The sequence below is a fragment of the Anopheles arabiensis genome, chromosome 2, assembly GCF_016920715.1.
Source record: "Anopheles arabiensis isolate DONGOLA chromosome 2, AaraD3, whole genome shotgun sequence".
NCBI classification, from domain to species: Eukaryota; Metazoa; Arthropoda; class Insecta; order Diptera; family Culicidae; genus Anopheles; species Anopheles arabiensis.
In genome coordinates this window covers 103,076,672-103,097,968 of record NC_053517.1, presented here as the reverse complement: position 1 = coordinate 103,097,968, position 21,297 = coordinate 103,076,672, and the positions used below count along the sequence as shown (strand labels likewise).

The 21,297-nt window shown below is 44.8% G+C and overlaps 1 protein-coding gene across 17 annotated transcripts in view; it reads left to right on the top strand.

The window, feature by feature from the left end:
* Positions 1-292: 292 nt before the first annotated feature.
* The window catches only part of LOC120897021, a 43,440-nt gene continuing 22,435 nt past the window's right edge, over positions 293-21,297 (top strand). For 3 of the 17 annotated variants that reach the window (XM_040301607.1, XM_040301608.1, XM_040301600.1), the window contains exons 1-6: positions 6,578-6,746; positions 8,069-8,603; positions 16,874-16,966; positions 17,057-17,274; positions 17,343-17,501; positions 17,805-17,891. In XM_040301607.1, coding sequence (XP_040157541.1) covers positions 8,461-8,603; positions 16,874-16,966; positions 17,057-17,274; positions 17,343-17,501; positions 17,805-17,891 — 700 coding nt within the window. In that variant the 5' untranslated portion in view covers positions 6,578-6,746; positions 8,069-8,460. Of the gene's footprint in view, positions 380-601; positions 1,028-3,689; positions 4,014-6,571; positions 6,820-8,068; positions 8,604-10,668; positions 11,269-11,338; positions 11,370-16,873; positions 16,967-17,056; positions 17,275-17,342; positions 17,502-17,804; positions 17,892-21,297 lie in introns of those variants that run through there. The other 14 variants (XM_040301621.1, XM_040301620.1, XM_040301613.1 and 11 more) reach the window with 13 other exon arrangements.

Genomic DNA, 21,297 nt, shown 5'->3' with positions numbered 1-21,297 from the left:
CGATACACAGCGGTACATGATTAACTACATGCTGTACACAGGCCGTCGAGTGGCCGTGACCATGTTGAAACAATGCGGTTGACGGGGGAAAGGGGGCGAAGCAAGCAAGCAAGAGAGAGAGAGAGAGATAGGAGACCTAGCAATCGGGCCAAATGCCTTTACCTTTGCCTAATTGCTCGGGAATGTACTAATGGTTGTTACTGCCCTGGCCGTGCCTGTGGTAGATTTCTCATTTCTCCCATTCTATCAGGTGCCGCTTAACGGACCAACGGCGTCACCTCCAGGCAAAGCGGAACGGTTCATTTCTCTTGTTTGCATTCGCACTCTTAGAGCGAGGCACATGTAGAACAAAACGCTTCGTCGCCCGCTGCGAAGGAAGGTTGTGCTGCTGCTGTGTTATCTTCCCCCAAAAAAATTTGTACCCTTCACCAATACAGCGCTATCTGCTCTACATACGGCAAACACACGCAGTACTGACAGTGCCATATCATCTTTTTCGCATCCAGGCTTGCTAATAAACCGTCTTGCCCTGCCCAAAAACACTGACACCAGACCAGCAGCAGCAAGCTCACATCCCTACCCTATCGCCATTCGTACCGCGCGATCGTACCGCGGCGCGAGCGAGCGAGGGAAAAACGGCAACCCGGTCCTCGGGTTGGAAGGTTTTTGGAAAAGTGCGCGCGCCCCAGAAGCTGCTCGGTTGTTCGCCGGCACTGACGCGTGTTTCGAGTGTGCGGGCGGTGTTAGTTTATCTTACTTTTTTTTTGTACGTCTCTTTTCGTCACAAGTGTTTCGGCAACACGTGAAACACGAACTAAGGTACGAAAAGCTCGAGCCTTTTTTTTGTTTGTTGATAACAGTTCGCCCGAGCGTGAAAGTGTTGAAGGAAAAGGTAAACAAACCAAGCAGGGAAGATTTAGTGTGGCGTTATGAGTGCGGTACTGGTGGCTCTGCCGAAAGGGATCAAGTGGATCAAGTGAGGATCGCAGTTGCGAAAGTGTGCGTCAAGTGACGTCAAGCTTAACGAGTGAGTGTCAAGTGTGTGCAAAACCAAACGTCATTTCTAATGTTTTTAGTGCGAATTTGGCCAAACCAGTGTAGAAATATTTCAGCTAACTTAGAGTACATAAAAACTGCTTATCTTAACTTCAGCATTGAATGATCGCCGCATTATCGATCAATTAGCAATGCCCCGTGTTGATCAGTGTTGATGTGTGATCAATCTAACTCGCACACCGTAACCTTCAACTTGGATCGTGTGACAGGGAGACTTCGTTGTGTATGTGAGCATTCTGCTACATGATAAGGTTCGAGAACATGACAACCCCGTTGCATTCCCAGGGACTGGCGAGTGTATGCGATCGCGACAACCGCTAGATAAAGACGGACGTGCAGACAGCTTGTCAAAGATAAACGTGTCACGCAAAAGCGAAGCTTCTCACGGGGCGGTTGTTGTTGTTGCGTGAAGCATCTTCCGTGTACTGTATTCTATGCGTTTGTGTTCGCTTGTTAACCTTTCTGTTTGGAAAACATCTTACAGCGGTAGCGATCAAACACATGCACACGTGAACCAGTGAAATAGTGCGGAAGTTAATCTCTCGTTAAGAAATAGCTTTTTGGGGTTGATGAAGCTCTTCGTCTTCCTGTGATGTGATGATGCGACGCTGACAGTGCAATTGGCTGATACGATCGTACCGCGGCGTTACTCCAGTTCCCAAGTGAACTCTCCCGGCCTACGGCCTTACCGGCCTTAACGGTAACGTTCGATGCCAGCGGGGAGGCACCGTGGCCGAAATGTTGGACACCGGGCGCGTCTCGAAAACGAAACGAAGCTGTGAAGGTTGTGACCCTCCCCGAGTGATCTCGATCATTTACACCGCACCGTTCTGGTTTTTGGAGTGATGAATGAAGGCACGAAAAGGTCCCTTGCGGGCTTGGAAAATCCATCTCCCAGGCCTCTCTCTTTCTTTTGTGCCGCCCATTCTTCTGCTTCCTTCGCTCAAAAGGCCACCGCCTTGGGTGCAATTTGTCCGCCGCGTCGCGGTGGCGGTCACCTCTTTTACTACGGCTCATTATTGCAATTTAGAGGTGGTTTCTTTGCCCGGCCGCTTTGGCCCCATCGTTGCACCACTCAGTGTCGTGTGCGAGGGAGCCGAATGCGAGGAAAAAAAGCGAGTGAAATAAAATCAGATAGATTTTTCATTGCGATTTCTTTTATAGTTTTGTTAGAGCCAGGGGTTTTACTTCGCAACTACTGCTGCATGATAGCGTCTGCATTTAGTCTCTTCTTGTCTCAAAGTGGCTTAAGCCCCTCGGTGAATGAAGGCGGCAATGAGTGTGTGTGTGTGTGTGTTGGGTGGTAAGCAGCTCCCATTTTTTTATTCACTTGCTCGTGACGAAAACGTGAGAAAATTGCTAATCGTCGTCCCTGGGTGCGCGATTTGTGCGATTCGCAAATGAAAGGCGACGCTCGAGAATAATAAGGGTTGAAAAATCGTATCGCTCACAAAGTGGCACACAAGGCTGTCCCACTCAAAGGGGTGGGTGACGGTGATGGACAGTGAAATGTACGTGAAATTGAGGATGAGAGCTGCCATGTACCAGCGCGTCTACGTGCGCTACCTCCCACGCACAGTAATTCGGTGCTAATAGCCAACGGGTGCCCGGGTGGGTATGATCGGCGCGGTTCTTTAATTTCGGCACAGTAAGGTTCATGTACACCCGCGTTTTCGAAGTGTACGTTCCACCCCGGGCGGGTGGTTGCTGGTGGTTATTGCACCTACATTATGCGGTCATTTACATGCCCCGGGTGCCCTGCGTGGAGGAATGTACTGCAGTGGTGACAGCAGGGGGTGTCGCTTCCTTGGTAGATAGTGGTGTAAGCAGTGGTTAAATAGAACGTACTGTATTGTGTGGGCTACTTCCAGCGCATGTGTTACGTTTCGATAGCAATAGGTGAAACAATGTATCGAAGGTGTGCGAGTGTTTAACGGCACGTGCCGTGCGATTGTGTGGAAAATGTAATATGGTGCAATGGTGACAAAAAGTGAAGAGTGCATAAGAAGGCAACGGTATTGAACGGAATTTAATAAAAGTAAAATAAAATAACTATATTGAAAAGTGATACACAAATGGAGACAAATAATTATTCTGTGTGACTCTACGTGGTTTGTGTCCCGGGTGAATAACGCCTAAAGTTATGCAGTGTTATGTATCCAGCGATTCTTACATTGGAATGCGAAATCGAACTAATCAGTAAAACACATTTATTCATTAACGCAAATGAATTACTTTACGTAAAACTCATTTGTTACATTTTAGCTTTATGCAGTACAAAATTGTGTATATAAGAAAAATTTGAAGGTTAAAATATGACCGGGTTTGTTCTTAGATTCTTATTAGATGATTCAATCTACGAAGGGAATATTTCTTCAATGGTACTTGCTTGAGAAGAATATAATATAATTATTAAAAACATTTAAATGACACGGTATTCGTCAAAAAAATGATCACATTCAACATGACTACCCCTGTAACATGCAGATAGCATAACTTTAGGCGCTGTACTACGAAACTGCATTCTAGAAAAAGTGGCGCACGTGAAATTAAAATGATTCTGTTTTTCTTCACCTAATAAGTCGTGTGAATCTGTTTCACTCACACACATATGCATGTTCCACTTCTTTCAGTTAGCAAACGAAAAATGAGTTTCCCGTGCAAGCGCGTAGTGAAAAGTGAAGTCGCACGTTCGCAATCCACAGTTCACAGTTCTGACACCGGTTTTTGTGCTTTAAGCAACGCAACGGACCGCATCATCTCGTAGGCCCGTTGGGGGAGCGGTTTGACCCGTATCATTCGCACCCAAACCACCCAAAGCAAAGCAGCAACGACAACGACAAAAAAATGCTAATCGAACTGTCCAACTTTAGTGATAAACTGCGCCAGTACCGGCTGATACTGGAGAAGCTGACCGCCAACCAGCCGGACTATGAGCGGCGCCGGGAAAAGCTAAGGTAGGTAAAAGCAAGCAAAACATTTATTTCCCCTTTTATGAAGCTGGAGGTTAAAGATGCGCACACACACACACACAAAAGATCCATCGTTTCCAAACTTTGCACACCACCGGGGTCGTTTGAACATTCACACGGTCGTCTACGGGCTGGCTCGGTTTTCGATCACCATCATCATCCAGGGCTTTTTTTGCAGGCTTGTACGTCAGTGCCACCATTCTTCGTTAAACCCGTGAACATTCAGAGCCCACCCAGCCTCTCGTTTGCATATCGCCAGTTGCACTTATCGATTTATGCGATGCGAAGTCAAGTGACAGCGCAGTCGGTAGAGGAAGATTTATGAGCTTCTGGTCAAATCGTGACTTCCGTCGCAACGGTTGATGGAGTTCCGGTGCAGAAGATGATGCCAAAGCACTCGGGATCGCGTAATGCATCACCACGGTTGCGAGTGCGTTGCAATATCTCGATGGAAGTGGCTAGTTTGGTGGTTGGATTTTTTTTTTTTTTTTGCGAAAACGGTGGCGATGAGATTGGTTTATTTAATAGCGCTATTAAATTGATTGCGAAAAGATAGAAGGATTTGTGTGCAGAGCACTTGCTTTAAGAGGCTTGCTATTAAGCTTGGCTTGAAAAAAACAGCTATTATTAAAGTGATTTATTGAGTGATCTTGAATACATTTTGTTTTTTTTTCATTTCAATATTTGTTCATTTTAATGGCACATTTTGAAGCCACAAGAGACCACAACCTATTGAGCTCGAGATTAAAATTATAATTTCAATGGACAACGAAACTAGCACTATCTAACCTAACTATAATTAGAGTTAAAATCAAGTGGATTAAAAACATAATTCATAAAGATACAGCAGGGAATCCTACAAGATGTCTCATCAAAAAATCAATCTATTAATGAAAGTCATTGATTGCCCATTAAAGTGGTTCGAAATTTACAATATCCCCTCATGAAGCTGATGAATTGAAAACTAAACCTGTACAAACGTTGTTGTAACATTTCCAAACATATCTTCATTATCACGACTCATCCTAAAACCTTCATCACTTTATCGACCATCCGCATGATGTTTTCTCCACCAAATCAATCAACACCCCAAGGTAGGGCTTTTAATTACACCCTGGCACGTTGTATCAACCCCAATATCTCAATGATACAAACTAAACGTATCATGGGCCAAGCCTAAAACCTCCCCCCACCCCGACAATCGTAGCATAACGCTTACAAGCAAAAACAATCGAATCGTTTCCCTCTGCCTCTGGACACACACACACACACACACACGATACCTAACGTTTGTGCCAAACCAAATGGAACCCATTTCTCTGCCCGTGGTGCGTTATGTAGCGAACGAGATCAAAAGTTATGTTTGCTGTTACCTTTTACACCGCTCATCCGCTCCTTTCTCTCGCACGTACTGCTCCTCCACGGGACCAGTTATCAATTGTTCGGACAAGCTCCATTTACTCTTCGGTTGGTGTGTTGGATCCTTTTTTCGTTTCGGAATGGCCCAACTGCACGCAAAACTGTTGCCATTCCTCCGTCCATGCCGGGACATGCTACACACTTTCGCTCATTTCCAAACCCAATTAAAAGCGAAAATTGGAACTGTTGCGTGTATGTCCGTATGTGTCTGTGTGTGTCGGTGTTTCTTTTCGGAAGCATTCACTTGTCGCAGTTAGATGCGATTTTTGGTGCTTTAAAAAAAAGGAAAAGGGGTACCTTGAGATCAACTGAATGGGGTCCATTTATGTGCCGGCAGTGGACACTTATGACAGCACATAAACAGTTCAATCAACAACGCCCAAAAACCAGTCCCCACCAAGTGGGGGCAGGTTGTGAGTTGGGAGGAAGCATTAATGCAAAAGAAATGGTCAAAGCCACAATCGAAAACGAACACCTTTGTTGCGAGAGGTTGCGTTGTGTTTGTTTTTCTTTTTGTTTTAGGGAGAGCGCGATTACGTCTGTTCGATCCGAATGCATATAAATCGTAGTACGTGAGAAAGAGCCGGTGTCAACTGAGGGAAGAAAAAGCCACCCCGAAGCCACATATCATGCTCGATCTGCTCTGCGATCCGGCTTGACCATCGGCCTTTCTCCCTGGCCAGCCCAAAACGCGCTCCCGCCCCGGGTGGCTTAAATCATGCCACTCGCTCGGTATTTGGCAGCTCCGGTCAACCTCAGTCTGCGTGGTTCGATCGACGGGGCAAGGTTGTTGTTGTTACGCCCGTCTGTACAAACAAAACGTTGCAAAAATAAATCTTTAAAATCGGGAAGATACGGCTTCTATCCACTCTGGACAACCTACTTCTGCTGCTGCTGCTGCTGCAGTGACGTACCGTGCTCGAAGTGATAATTTGTATGCGAAGCCAATTAGTAACGGTGCGCTTCAATGACAACGTACCCTGCGTTGGGCTGTGCGTTTGTGTTGACTGTTGCGACGGTTGAGAGCATGTGTGTGTATGTTTGGTTGGAGGGATAGGTTGTTGGTGATAATGTGCAATCACGTACGGGGTGGAAATAGATAAGCGCAGGTACGAGTGCGAGATACTTTGGGCCGTTTGGGCTGGAGACTAGTGCCGACCGTTCCATACGAGGACACTGAACGACTTCCGATGCACGGTGCTGGGGCGGGTGCCTTAGAAAACAGTCCCCAATCGTGTGCGTACCGTAAGCAACAGGGCTTGCATTGTTGGTGGTGAAACGTTCTGAAATGTTTTAAAGGTGATCTGTGAGAAAAGTGTGAGAGTGACTTGAAGTCTTAAGAATGCATCGCTAAATGTGTCCTAATCTTTTGGTGATAACATAAGAAATTGCTGTACTTCTTACACTGCTTAACTTTGTCAAGTGATCTACATATTAGCAAGACGTCATCAACCATGTGATCTTCCGATTGTGTGAAGTAACATCAGGTGTAGTTTGGGGGAACAGAGCCCAAGTTATCGTCCAAGGTTTGCGTTGGCGTTTGCGACTGCCATAGTAGGCTGCGCTAAAGTGGACAAATATCACGTGTTGTGCTGTCTGAGTGTGTAACTGGATTGGTGTTATCAGCACAATATGAGAGCACAAGATGAAACTGAAACGCGGATGCGTGAAGAGGGTTGATAAAGTCTAGTGTCATACATGAACGACCTGACACATGCTGGAAGAATTTATTAGCTGAAGGAGTTTAGTGTGCAAGTGACATTGAAGTCTCGTTGTTTAAACAAAGTATCTTCACAATTATTCAACCCAAAACTAGAAAAAAAAAGAAAAAATGCTTTGTTTTTATTGAAATCTGTGACTTAAGTTCATTAAAAATTACACTGGAATATTCTACACTTAGGAAGATAAACACAACCCGGCTTTTTTTTGTTCGCCTTGCATTGATACAACATGAAATCATTCCAAAGATAACAATTCTTTTTTTGTTTGTCGAATGCATTATTTATGGAGTAAGCGCAATTATGACATCATGAGCGCGCGATTGGCTTCTAAACCTTATCAGCTTGATAAAAGGATTTGTATATTTCTAATCGAGTATAATCGTTGGGCTAATCAGTTTTCTTTCTTTTACTAGCACTTGAGTTGCACTTAAATTGAGCTACAATTTGAAATGGGACTGGAAAATCCACCTTAATGCTCATATAAAACAATATGTTAAAATTTTGATGAAAAATTTATCCAATTAACTGTATCAATGTGGTGAACTGACTTTGCATAAATCTTTTTCTCTGAATTATGATGGGAATGCTTCGCAACACGCGGCTTGACAAGATATCTTGATCAGCAAGCTCAAAACTTAATAGAATAAAGCAACTAAACTGAAACAAACACACCCAAAAACAACACCCTTTAACGAAATCCATTGTAGTTTGTCGAGGTACGAAATCGTCTTTTAATTAAAGCGTGTGAGCGTTAACGTTTTCGTTCATGAAACCCCATGTTCGATGGCAATCATTCGACTCCCCAAAAAAAAAGATGCAAGTCAGTGTGAAATGTAATTTATCCAAGCTCCCGCGCACAGTGACAACTTCTATTTGGCAACTCACTTTTCCTTTCAACAGCTTCCCCTGCTCGGTTGTGTCGGTTCTTGTAGTGTGGTGAAACAGTGCCCCCCAACGTAAATCAAACCGACTAAACGCGATCGCACAATCCGATCTGATGGTGCGGAAAATGGACAATTAATGTGAAAGTGATGATACGTCCTGTGCTGGTTGGGAATCTTCCCATACCCCATCTAAGGAACGCCTGAGGAGAATGTGGTGTAGTTGCGGTTGTGCGATACAGCATAACAGCATAAGCGTTCCGGTGAGATTGTCTCCTGCAAATAAAAAAAAGAAACCCCAAGACGACAAAGTGTAGACAAAACTAAGCCCAACCTGTCGCAGTCATCGAAAGAGCGCAGGAGGGAGAAGCGAACACTTCAACGAACGCTTCACACAAAACACCGGTTGGAATGTTGCCGACGGATCGGTTTCTCAGCAGTCCGTGGCTGCCAGGGTCAACGATGAAGTTGACACCGGGCGCGGGCATCACGTTGCTGATCGGCATCGCCGGTAGCATCTTTCTCGTCGCCCAAAGCCATCGACTGTTGCGCAGGTGAGACACGGTGGGGGACGGAGATCATCGCATTGTATGGGATCGGTGCACTCTGTGCAATGTTATGAATGGGCGTTCGGATGCAGCCGGGTTGCAGTAGTTATGAAATGGTCCGCTGCAAATTGTAATGGCTTGAACGGGGCTGGGCCGCGAGTGACTGTTTTTCTTTCATTATCATTATTATTGCGCCATTCCAATTGTGCAGCTTTTGAGGCTGTGCTGATTATTGGTATTATTACTTTTTGTTTTTCATTGTTTGGGATATGAAATATAGGTTAGTGGTTGAGAATGGCTCAAGACATAATGTACAAAAATAAAGATAATGAAATAATTGTTAAATAATAGTTGTTTTTATTGTCGAACGTTTCGTTTTGGCTCTTCTTTGGCTTGTCTTTGGCTTTGATTGCTAATTACAGTGACTAGCAAAATGTTGTTGAAAGAGTAACATGCATACACATTCACAGATTACTTAGCCAGTCTAGTGCAAAACAAGCTTAGTAAAAGTAACGTATCGTAACGCGTAACGTTATGATTTCGAACACAAGTCTCGAAAACAGTGTAAAGAAGAATAAATTATTTTACTTTGGTGATGTATCTTTTTACATGCAAATGCAACAATTTAGCCTTAAAAGGCATAACATTTCACAGCTTCTTTCATATTAGCTTTCCCCTTAAACAATTCTACATCACGTGCCATCACGTTGTTTGCTTATGGCACAGCTTCCTACCAAACATTACACAAAGGGGCATTCTCTGTTCCGCAATGTAGCAGCATATAAGTCAGCACTCACCAAAATAAAAACACTACCAACCATGACCTTCACCGACTGCCAGCGCAATGCCTTCTTTCTATCGCTGTTTGCATGATTGTTTCTGTTCTGTTCAGCTTTTGAATGGTAAAAAAAAAATTACGCATAAAAAATCAAACAAAAAAGCCATAAAGCACACTTGACCCTCTCGACATCGACCCAGCGCCATGTAGTGGTGAGCGCCATAATTTGAGCAAAACAATCACCAACACCAAATGTTCCAAAAAAAACGGAAGTAAATGTAACGGCCGTACACAGTTTGCAGTCATAGCGTTGGGTGTGTATGTCGCTGTATGGGTCTCTGTAAAAAAAAACACAGCGTATTAAGGTGTGTAAGTGTGTGCGTATTCGTCACACTTGAAAGAAGCTGACCGTTTTGTGTGAAGTGGAGGGTTGTGAACTGTATTTTCACCCCCTTTCTCTTTGTTTTCTGGCTTCAGCCATCGTTCAGCTCTCTTCCTGCGGCCTCAAATGATCAAACGTTTATTAACGATCACTCGCTCGCTCACTCGCTCGCTCAAGGGAAAGGGTGTACGTGGAAAGTATTGTAACACGATACGCTTCGCATTCTTCGCCCGCCCGACGTGCACTTTTTTGTGCAATTATGACCTATTTTTCCATTTTTGTATGTTTAATATTTGCATCCACGTTACTCAAATTCTATTCGAAACATATTGTGACATACAGTTTAAGCTGATCGCGAAACAAATAACAAACAACAAACTAGAGCGAATGATCGTTGCTACTACGCTTTCCGCTTTGTGGTCGTTCTGTTCCGGCTGCGCAAGATAGACAACCACATGTGAAACCGGCACATAGGAAGCACAGGCACCGATCGTACGCGTCCGAACGTGGATCGAGCTGCACACCGCACCAGACGAACGATGCATGTTAACAAAAGCAAGAAGCAACCCTCGCACCCTCACCAGCCCTCCCGACCCTTTGTTCTAACAGCACCAAAAAGGGATGGAATCAACACGCATGACGCCGCGTTGTGCATGTGCGTCGTGTTGGTGGTTCCCTGCTTCCGATCCACCGGAACCACAACCTACACACAACCATAGCGTACGATGTGCGGGTGACGAAAAGAGAAAATGTGAAGGAAAAGCCGAACGAACGAATTGAGGGAACGAGAAGCACCACCTGGCGTGGCAGGGGAAAAGCCCGGCCGAACAAACGGGAAAGGTAGCATACGGGATGGGCGAGATGCAGGTTCGTCGCTTATACTTCCGAGCACCGGCGGCAGTCTCTGGTTAGTGGTCGTTAAGCGACGTAACTATCGCCGTTGCGTGTGGTGTAGGGAGCAGTTACCAAACTTGCATCGGCGCGATCCCTTCCGGTATGGGTCGAGTTGTGTGAGAGAATATGTGTGTGTGTGTGTTCTGTCACATGGTTCAATGTTATGTTCGTGTAATTAAAGTCCAATCTATCGAATGAGGAGAAATACAAGTGTGCGAATTGTTGTGTTAAATTTGTGCTAATTGTGATTGTGGGAGATTTTAGTGTCTATAATATACAAGAGCTCCAGTGAATGCAATAATGCATTAAGCAATGTGCTCCAAAGGTGTTCTCAACTTTGGCTTGCTGATGTAAGAGCAGTCTGATGACAAGCTTGTTGTTTGATAGTCTATAGTAGCCAGTGGAAAAATGTATTTGTAATCAAGTGTTACGGTTACTGCTGGTTGATAAAGTGTTTTTTTTTTTGTTTAATGCCGGTGAAGTAGCATTGCTTTTGTGTTGTTGACGTCAATCTGAAATTATTCGCTTGTAGCGTGTGTTAGTTGGCGTATCGATTTGTAGGCTTCACCGCTGTAGATCATTGATCGCCTTTTTTTGTGGTAGCGTACAAATACAATGTAGGTAGTGTTTGAAATAGTAATGAAATAGCTAAATTCAAGTAACCATATCCACACTAACTCTTGTTAGATCCTATGAACCTAACTCAGGTGTATCTCAGGTATAACAAATTACAATTAAATACATTTCAAGATACAGTGTTTTTAGTGGTTCTGATACTTTTAGCACACTTTCTGGATAGCTTGAATTGTTGTAACAGTGGTATTCATGAATCACTTAATGTCACATCGAAGCCAGGAAGTGTGTTACCGTAATCAGATCACATGAAAACTCTGTAATGTATTAATAGTCAAGTCATTATTACATTTAGTTTAAGTTTATTATCTCTCTAATATTCACCGAAGTGATGTCTAATATTCACCGAGTGTTTTTGAACGTTTTTACTTTTTTTACTGTTTTCTATGTTTAAAAAATACGGAACTTTATAGCTCTGATAGTTTCTCAAACATGTCGAAAAAACGAAACTTTGCTCACAACAATAAACCGTTACAGAACTTTCCTTCACACCCAATACCCCGGCTAATGTACGATCTTATTCCTCCCTCGCCGCCTAGCCTAGTGAAACGGAAGCATCTATCAATTACTCCACTTCATTAGCATTTTCACGCCGAGACGGCTACATCCGTCCCGAACGGTGTACGCCACAGTACAGTCAATGCCATCGGTGTATCTATTTAACGCGTACCATAAGGCACCAGCTTTGAACCAGGCTGTGTTTGACGGGCAGACCTCCCCTCATTGCACGGTTGCGTCGGAAAGGGGTTTGGAGGGTTTGAAGATGGAATATTGCAGCAGGAAATGGACTTTTACCAATTTCGATTTGTCCAGTTGATTGACCCGAGTTGACGTGTGTACATGGTTCCCGTTTGGAGTGGGGATCATTTGTGCAAATACGAAGGGGAAAGCGAAGAAAACGGTCAGAATATGGTGATGGTTCTTTACCAAACAACCATTTCGAGTAGAAAGCGTTACAAATTAAGAACTATTATCCACCGAGCCGAGGGGAAATAGAGAGCCGAATGATCAAGCGATTCCACATAGAACTATACATAACGGAAAGCACTTCACTGTACATGGAAATGGGCAATTTGTCACCAATTTCTTTTTTGCAATACCAGCGATCCATATCAATTCGTTTCCACTTCAGCGTATGATGCATTGGATGGACTAACATTACTTACCTTCCCAAGCAATCATTCTTTTCCTTACACCAATAACCAACTACAGAAATGGCTGTTTTTATTAACCTTTATTTGCAATTAAACAACACATACTTAAAAGCAAAACTCTCGCTAACCACGTATCACCATTGCACAAAAGCTTCAATGTTTCGTTACCGTGAGCCCGACAACTGTTGAAATCGATTTTTTCCTTCTGTCAGTAGCTCGTTTGCCCTTTTCCATTTTTTAATAGCCTGAAAGCCTTAACACTACTGGTACGATTTAGTTTCCATGGTATTCCAATACACTACCAATTTCGTATACGCTCACAGCACATTTTGCTTCAGCAATCAAAACCCCCTGTTCTTATCGCGCCACTTTTCCAAACGTCCAATTAATGTATGATTTATATCACTACAACATTGTAACGTCCATCCATCCAGTTTTACTACTGCTTCTCTCTTCGCAACAAGTAGAAACTTCATGCGAGAATATTTGCATAATGTTTTAATGCGAATTTGCGTATCCGTTTCATTGCATAACTTGCTTTGTACATGGCATTACGCTGGCAATGGACGCGCTGCATCAAACCGATCCATTGTAACGAAGATGATGATGATGACGATGATGACGATGATGATGATGGTGGTGGTGGTAGTGATGTGGAGGGCAGACAATATTCTTAAACGGGACTACTACAACAGTGACGCTGCGAATTGATGCTTTCTCCAACGCAGCTTGGACGTGCAACAGCAGTCGCTTGCTGTCTAGTATGATAACATACTCACAGTGTGTGCAATAAGAATAAGACGTTTTATTCGTTTTCCTCGTATTTTTTTTAAATACTCAAATTTTTGCATTTCACATCATGTTAAACTACGCCCAGACACTTCTGAGACAAGCTCTGATTTGTCCATTTTTATAAACTATCACGAGTGTTTACTTTATTGAAGAATTGGCAAATAAATATCCTAAATAATCATCACACAATTTTCGTTTTTTTCGAAACAACTTTTTCCCCCCCGAATAATTGTTTCATAACACGTCCTTCGCTTCATCACATTTCGCTATGCTTCGTCAGACGACTCACAGCACCACTGTCAGTATAACAGCGTAAAAGTTGAAACCGCTGCATCCAATTTCACCCCCCAAAACACGCTGACACGTGTCAAGGATGGCTACACCTCAAGGTGATCACTGCACTTTTGGCAAGCGCTTGGACCTTGGAGGACTCTTCACTCTACAGCAGCCTCATCTGATCTATCGGTTGGAGATGAAGATCCCGCCATGTCCGTTGGATGCTCACCGACACTACTACTACTACTACTGCTACTGCTACTACTACTCGTCTGAGTGGCGGCAGTGCTGGTGCTGCCGGTGGCAGTGCCGAATATATCACCACTTCCGAACGATGTCAGCGCGAGCAGCTTGATAAACACAACCTCCGCCGCGCACAGCATAAACAGAAACATAAACACCGCTATGTTGGCCTGCGGCTGATGCGGCTGCCCGGGCGACGACAGGCCCTTGGTGCCGCCGATCGCAGGTGGCGGCTCTAGCAGCGTTGTCAGCGTCTGTACCATCAGCATCGAGAGTACCATGTTGCTTCGCTGTGAGCTTTCACCTAGCTGCGCACGCTTGCTGGATAGAACCGGGTGTGTTGATCGTGGCCGGGGTTTGATCGTTGCCGACGGTTGTCGGGGCCTTCTTCTTGATTGGGGAACGTCAATTGCACGCTTCCGCTAGACGTCACTGTATGCTCGCTGCTCCACTTCGAATACACTTGGTTGGGGATGTGCGCCCGACAACGACTTATCACTCGCACGTACCGAACCGAATGAACGAAATCACAAACGTCCCCGGGGGAAAATAAGACAGTCCAAACGGCATTTGCATACGAAATTATACGAACACGCGCACGAACGATTGTCTTTCAAGAAGGTCTAAAGTAGGTGTCCCCTTAACACAGACACTGCGGTTGACTTTCTTTTATTCTTCACAACGTTGGGATCCAAGACATTTTGTTTAAAAATAATCTTTTCCAGTTTTTGTTTTCTTCGCTCTTTTCGGTTGTGCTCGCACGATCGATGAGGTAAGGTTGAAGACTTGTTGCTTCTGCTGCGTCTCCTCCTATGGCTATGATCACCGCCAGTAACGGTAACGTCAACGTCAGCGATGTTTCGTGGCGCTGAAGCAACTGAAACTGGTCAACGCGATCGCCGCGATCGGTCGCTCCGTCTGTCTGTCTGTCTGTCTGGCTGCCCACCCGCCCCACGGCATCGGGTCTCTGAACCACCTCGCACGGTGTGGCGATACCGTTCGAGCGGTGACTTTTGGAGTCTGTAGCTGTAACTGTAACCTAAAGGCGTTCAGACAGCGAACGTCTCGTCCCCTTCTTTCTCCGAATCTCTTTCTCTTCGCAGCTTCGCTGCTTCGGGGTTGCGCGAGACGAGCAGCGATCGAAAGTAAAAGCAACTTATCAGCTGGGCCAAAATGGCAACCCAGTGCCGGTGCCAGTGCATGTGGAAGGCATTGGGAATAGGGTCTTTTAAATTGTCCCTGCCTCTCTTTTGCGCGCTCGCTCTAGCTCTCCCTCTCCCTCCTATCTCTGTGCAATGCGGCTACGTAATCGTGACGGCGTGTGTAGCATAAGAGTTGGAAGAATTATGCTGCAGATTGCACCATTATCCTGCCGTGCCGTGGTTTTGCCCGGTTGCTGCACTTTTCTGCACCAATGGATGGAATTACCTGAAGTGGCTTGCTTTACTCGTTAGGTTCATATAAAGACTGAGGCCTTTGTGCAGGGTTGCATGGCGTGGCACAACTTCAATACGAATTAAATTTATATGAAGTTAAGCATATTGTATCAAAACAGATGTAATAGGTTTGATTTATCCTAATTAATCAATGGTCTTATTTTAATCTTCAATTTCCCTATCTTGTACATTCTCCAGTGTATAGTCAATCATCACTCACTTGAAAATGCGAAAATTAATTGCATTTTAACACGACGCACTCGGCTGTGATGCGTTCAGTGCAAATGGGTCGTCACTTATCATGGGATGCGGGCTGTAGCTGATAATCCATGCTCATCAACCATCCAGTCATGGGAGGGGAGAGCCACTTGTTGCGGCGTTCAATTAATCTTTCACGCAAGAAATCGGTCAGGAAGAGCGCATCTACTGACCACTGGGAGAGAGTGTTTCTTTTGCATTGTTTCGGTAGTACTTCCAATTACATGCTGGATTTGATTGCAGAGGAAGTAAAGCGTACGCAGCCATTTGAATTATTTTACTGTAAATAAGAAATATTAAAAGTGCCTTTTGAAGCAGTTTGCAATATTCTTCAAGAGAAATTGGTTGGAAGAATGTTAACCTGCTGATTTATTGTATTCAGTGACTGAACTATCATGTATATTATTTTTTGTGAAATATAAACCAAGATTCCTTACATTAACTACTAGTTGTATTAATGATTTTATGATGATTCGATGATTAATGATTCGTTAAATTTAAAATAACATTTAGAGCTTAAGATTTAATAAAACATTGCCATAAGAAATTGTTCAAAAAATGAAACGATATACATGAAATGAAAAAATCATCTCTCAAACCCTGCATTCCACTTTGGCACAAACTAATTTTCGACACCTTCGATCGGCTTTATCGGAGTGAAAATTCGAAACCTTTTTGGTTTGTTTGTGTCCCTCTCCATACATTAGTCCACACGCCTTCAAGCGCGACTTGCGCCAATTCGTCGGATCTCTAATGCGCGGCCACTGCCGCAACCCGTGCCATACGCCGATTGCCACATCGGTTCCGACCGCGTTAACCATACGGCGGTGGACACTTACCAACTCGATGATATAACCCCACACCCGCCCCACGTGTGCGCTCGTCTTAATGGCATTCGTGATTCTTACTGCCGTGTTGCATGCCGTTTGTTGCCATTTTGCCACCACGCTCAACAGTGGAAAGGTTTTCCAATGCCTACCCACGCATCACGAGGAGGCAGCGTGACGCACTTTCCGATTGCCCATCGAACGCTCGCGCTGGCAGTGAATTAATGCATCCAGGAATTAATGAACCGGTCGGTGGCGCGCTGCAAACACTGCCCCAGTGATGCATGGCTAATTAATTGACCCGGGTGCTGGCGTGTCCGCGTGGTTGATAAAAGTGAAATATCACCACTTTCTTGGAAGGCGAAGGGGGGGAGAGGGGTATTGGTGGCGTTGATGGAGAGCGAAATGCAGCAGCGGGAACGGAGTTGTTGTAGCTAAGGCAGAAATGTTGTTCTATAAATTAAAGTGGATTGAAGGGGAATGGAATCATGACATTTGAATATTTCGTATCGATCTCATTTCCTTGTGCTTGCTTATTGCGTTTTCTATTGCACTTGTTCAAATACTGATAGGCTTTTTTGCTTTATCTTCTCAATCTCCTAGTAAACTCAGCCAACGACGGCGCTCTTCCCGGAAGCCCGATGCGGCAGAGTGTTACATGTGTAACGCAAACATCGAGCTCGAAACTCCAGACAGGTATGTTTTCTCTCTTCCCTTTCCACAAAAAATCAAATCCCATTCTAATAACTTGCCTCGATTTTTTGCCTCCACCCTTCATCCTGCTAGCTTCGCAACATGCCGCGGTTGCGAAAAACTGGTCTGCCGCGGGGAAAACTGCTGCCAGTGGGTGGAATCGATCGGCATCTGGGAATGTACCGGCTGCCAGTCGAATCGCGTAATCCAGCAGAAGGCGGGCGAATGGCTGCTGAATCAGTTGACCGTCCGGCTGAAGCACCCGGGCCCGGTAGAGCTGAAGGACGGCAATCTACTCGGTCTCGGTTTGGGTAAGCCTGCCAAAGTCCCTTTTGTTTTTTTGTGGTGTAACTCATTCTTCTTCTCCATTCCGTCCCAGACACGGACGATGCTCGCAGCACCACTTCCAGCACAGCGACGACCGTTTCGGCCAACCAGCGTGTGAAGGTGCGAGAATTCATCGAGGAGCTGCTGTCCGCTATGCTGCACGGTCCGCTGGACGATGTATCCGTTGGGCAGCTAATGAAACATGAAAGCTGTAAGTAGACACCTGTACGCACACACACACACACGCACAAATGTCTCCCCCACCCGGTCAACTGTTTGGTCACTTCACCATTCACACAAACACATCACACTGCTCGGGCTGCTCGAATCAAACGCGCGCGCGAGAGAGCTGCTCGAGCAGTGTGATGCGGATTGCATACCCACCAGGCGCATACATTCAAAAAATCCACAGCAGCAACGGAAAAAAAAGTCGGCGACACGACAGTGAGCGCGACTGTTCCCGCGCACACTTGGCAAGGACACTCATGATTTTCTTACCCTCACCCTTCTACAGATTTAAGACTTTTTCGCAAGTTCCACACACGTTTGAGCAGGTGTCTGTACAATCTAGAACGCTCGATCCATCACTCACTAATGTCGGGTAAGAAAGAAGAACCGAATCGGCGTCAAGTTCGAGCGCCGCTCGGGACACCACATTTCTGCACCGTGTGAGCACTTTTCCCTCTTTAGTGCACCAGTATCTGTGTGTTTGTGATAAACAAAGTATAGCAATCTATCCTTTGATTAAATTGCATGTAGCGTTGGATGCAATTGTAGTAGGTTCACCTTTGTGTTTCCTCGTTTCCCTTCAATTCGCACACAAGCTCGTCGTTCTAGTCTGTTCTGTTACATCTTTAATCTTTTACCACAGCACGTACAATTTAAATGCATACTCTTCTCCCTCTCTATCTCTCTATCTCTCCGTATCTTCCAACACTTACTTCCGTTTGCCTGCTGATTGAACCACCAAGCCTTGAGCTTTTTTTATTCGATCCTTATCGCGGTGCTATTATAACTCCCAGCCAGGCCCGCTCATGATACTCATCAGTTTGCTCCACGCGTAAACACGATCTCGCGCAAACGGTGCGTACGTCTCGACCACAATGTGCATGTGCCTGAACTTGAGTGCAACGAGTTTACGACGGTCCGGAAGCACGGCCGGTCTGTTATAATTGATTACTTTACTGCGCCCTACAACTAGCGCCTGTTGGCTAGTACTAGCACTTCCACCACTACTACTTCTGCTCTCCTTGGCCGAAAGTGAGGCCAGCCATTCAACGTAACCCTGCGAGAGGAGAGGTACTTTTCCCATCACCCAGTGACCTTCGACATCGCCTCAGTGCTGTGTGCACGCGACCGGCTCGCGATGGAAAGCGAATCCAAGCAAGCGGGCGGCTTTTTTCTCTCCTTCTCATACTTTTTTTTCTGTACTACACTGTTCACTTCCGCCCGTCGAACCGGGTGATCATAAATTACGGTTTTGCAAAAATGTGTCACACCTTCTCTGACATGCGAAAAAAAAAACAACAAGTGGAAGCAAGCACCGAAAAAGCTCGAACGGAGTCGCAAGGACGGTCAGTAAGCTTGCGGTAGACAGTCGACAGTGCGTGACAAAAATGTGCTATCATTTTTGTATCATATTTTTTGTATTTACTTTTCCATCTAATGATTGTTTTTTCGAATGTCGATGAGTCTGTACTTTCATATGTAAAAACACACGCGAGATATTAAATATTTTAAAAAAAAATCATAATTTTTAATTTTATATTTTTTGTATTTTCTATGAAAATAATTAACGTGAATCAAAGATTTTACAGTTTTATTAATGTAAGCGGAATATAACACGGAACTCCTAAGAATGATATTGCACTTGTTTGGAAATAGCTCATAGGTAATCAATAACTGCCATTTCAATTATCTGGAATCCTATTTATCTCCCTGACATAGACCATATCTGCGTTAAAACATATTGTAGCATGAATATCAAAATTATACACTTAAATTGTCGCCACACACTGTACCACTGTCAGAAGAATGCTTCGAAAAAGGTCCATCTAAAAATATCACTGTTAGAAAACAAAACCTCCCCTGGAGCAACAAATTGGAGCACACGGCCTGTACGAACCACAGCGTCGTCTTTGGGCATAGTGCTGGCCACGACCTACGGTATAACTACAATGTTTTGACGCCCGGGTGAGCGCGAAAGATGAAAACAATCCATCATTACGGTCCAAGCATGTGTCACATCGTGTCACGTTAGCACGTACCGAGGCACTGGTGTACGGTTCGCGCCAGCATCCGCCCTAAAACAGCAGTCTCATTTTATCAACGTCGACTGCTGACTTCACACCGTTGAACACTATAACCAAAAAAACTGTTATACACTACGTCTAGTGGTAGATGAACTGCTGGAGAACGTTAAGCTTTCGCCAGACGAAAACCTGAATCATCCATGCTTACCGGTTTTTCAGATTGGTTCAAATTTAAACCATCCCGGGCCAACAGAAACGGAACCAGGATTCGCATTGAATTCGTGCGCACGTCTCATGACGAGAATGACTCATGTCGGCATTATTCATATGACTTCAGCAAACACACTGTGGCGATGTCCGTGACTTGGATCGTCTTCCCAATACCAATCAAGTTCTACATTGTTTGTTTGAATGAAGACGTTTAGCATCGAAACCTGTTTCGTTAAGCAAATGTACTGCCAACTCCCGTCGTGGTCGTGGTTCCAATTTCTGTTGATGTTTTTTCGACCTGCCAATTGTTAGCCACAAACAAAGAAAAGGAAATCGATTCCACTATCTTCTCCGCTCAGTATAATGAGGGGGAACTTTACCGATGGGATTTGTCATCGAAATTCCAATCTCACCCTGCTGGAATAACTCAACTAGCGCACCGCAGGCCAACCCTTTGCGCCAGCCAACCCAATGTTGACAGAAGCATGCAAGCATCGGGCCCCACGGCACGAAAGCCAGTTTATCAATCGATTGATAAACGCAAACGGGACGGCTTGATAGGGAGCCTCTTCCTAGCGGAATGCCATGAAATAGTATTACGCGCTGTCATTACCTTCCCAAACACACTTTGTTTGTGGTGGGTGAGCTCTCACAAGGGCTGTGATTGATAAATGTCACACACTGGACTCACTGGTGGCGCTGATAGAAACAAATAATGATGATAACGATGATAGGCACAATTCAGCTGCGATTCGATAGCAAAGTTATAGGCCTTTTGCTATATTTCTGTTGTTGAAGCGAATGTTCTGTCATCACGTGGAAGTTTAAAGTACCAAAACACCGGTGTTTGGAAAGCTAATTATGAGCTTTGAGGGACTCCTTTGTTCGAAAAAACAAAACAAACAAAACCAAATCGATAAGATAAAAACAATTCATTGACATTTAACAAGCCTGTTTACGTTGTTCAGCATCCCAAAATCCTCAAAACAATCGTAACTTTAATACCCTCCCCCTTAACAAACACCTTAGGGCATAACTCACCCCTGGCCCCAGTGCCAACCAATCTCCTTTAATTGCATAATTCCCGTTCACTCGTTCCTGCTTCCGTTCGCGCACCGCGTCGTGTCGATCAAACCAACTCCGATAAGTGTCAAACGATCTCCGGGAGAGCTTCTTTCACCTTGCTTTGCGGAGATTGTTTACTTACCTATGCCCGGGCGCGCACGCTTTGCATAATCAAAAACCCCTCGCACGACTGCGAAGACCGGCCAGCTAGTCGGACAGCCGGTTGAAATGTGTTAACACAATCGGGCCCCTTCGCAGGCTCTTCCCTTGGCTCTTCCCTTTGAGAAACGGCACCGAACATCAGTTGGCCTTCTTAAGGTCGTGGAAGTTTGGAAGCAAAAAAACAAACCGAAAGCCTCACCGAAGAGAAATGACAACGTGTTGGCTATAAATGGACATGCATGTTTGCAAGTAAGTAAATGTGTGGCACGTGAGGCTGCAGCCTAGCGCTCCCTCACACTCACTCACACACAATCACTT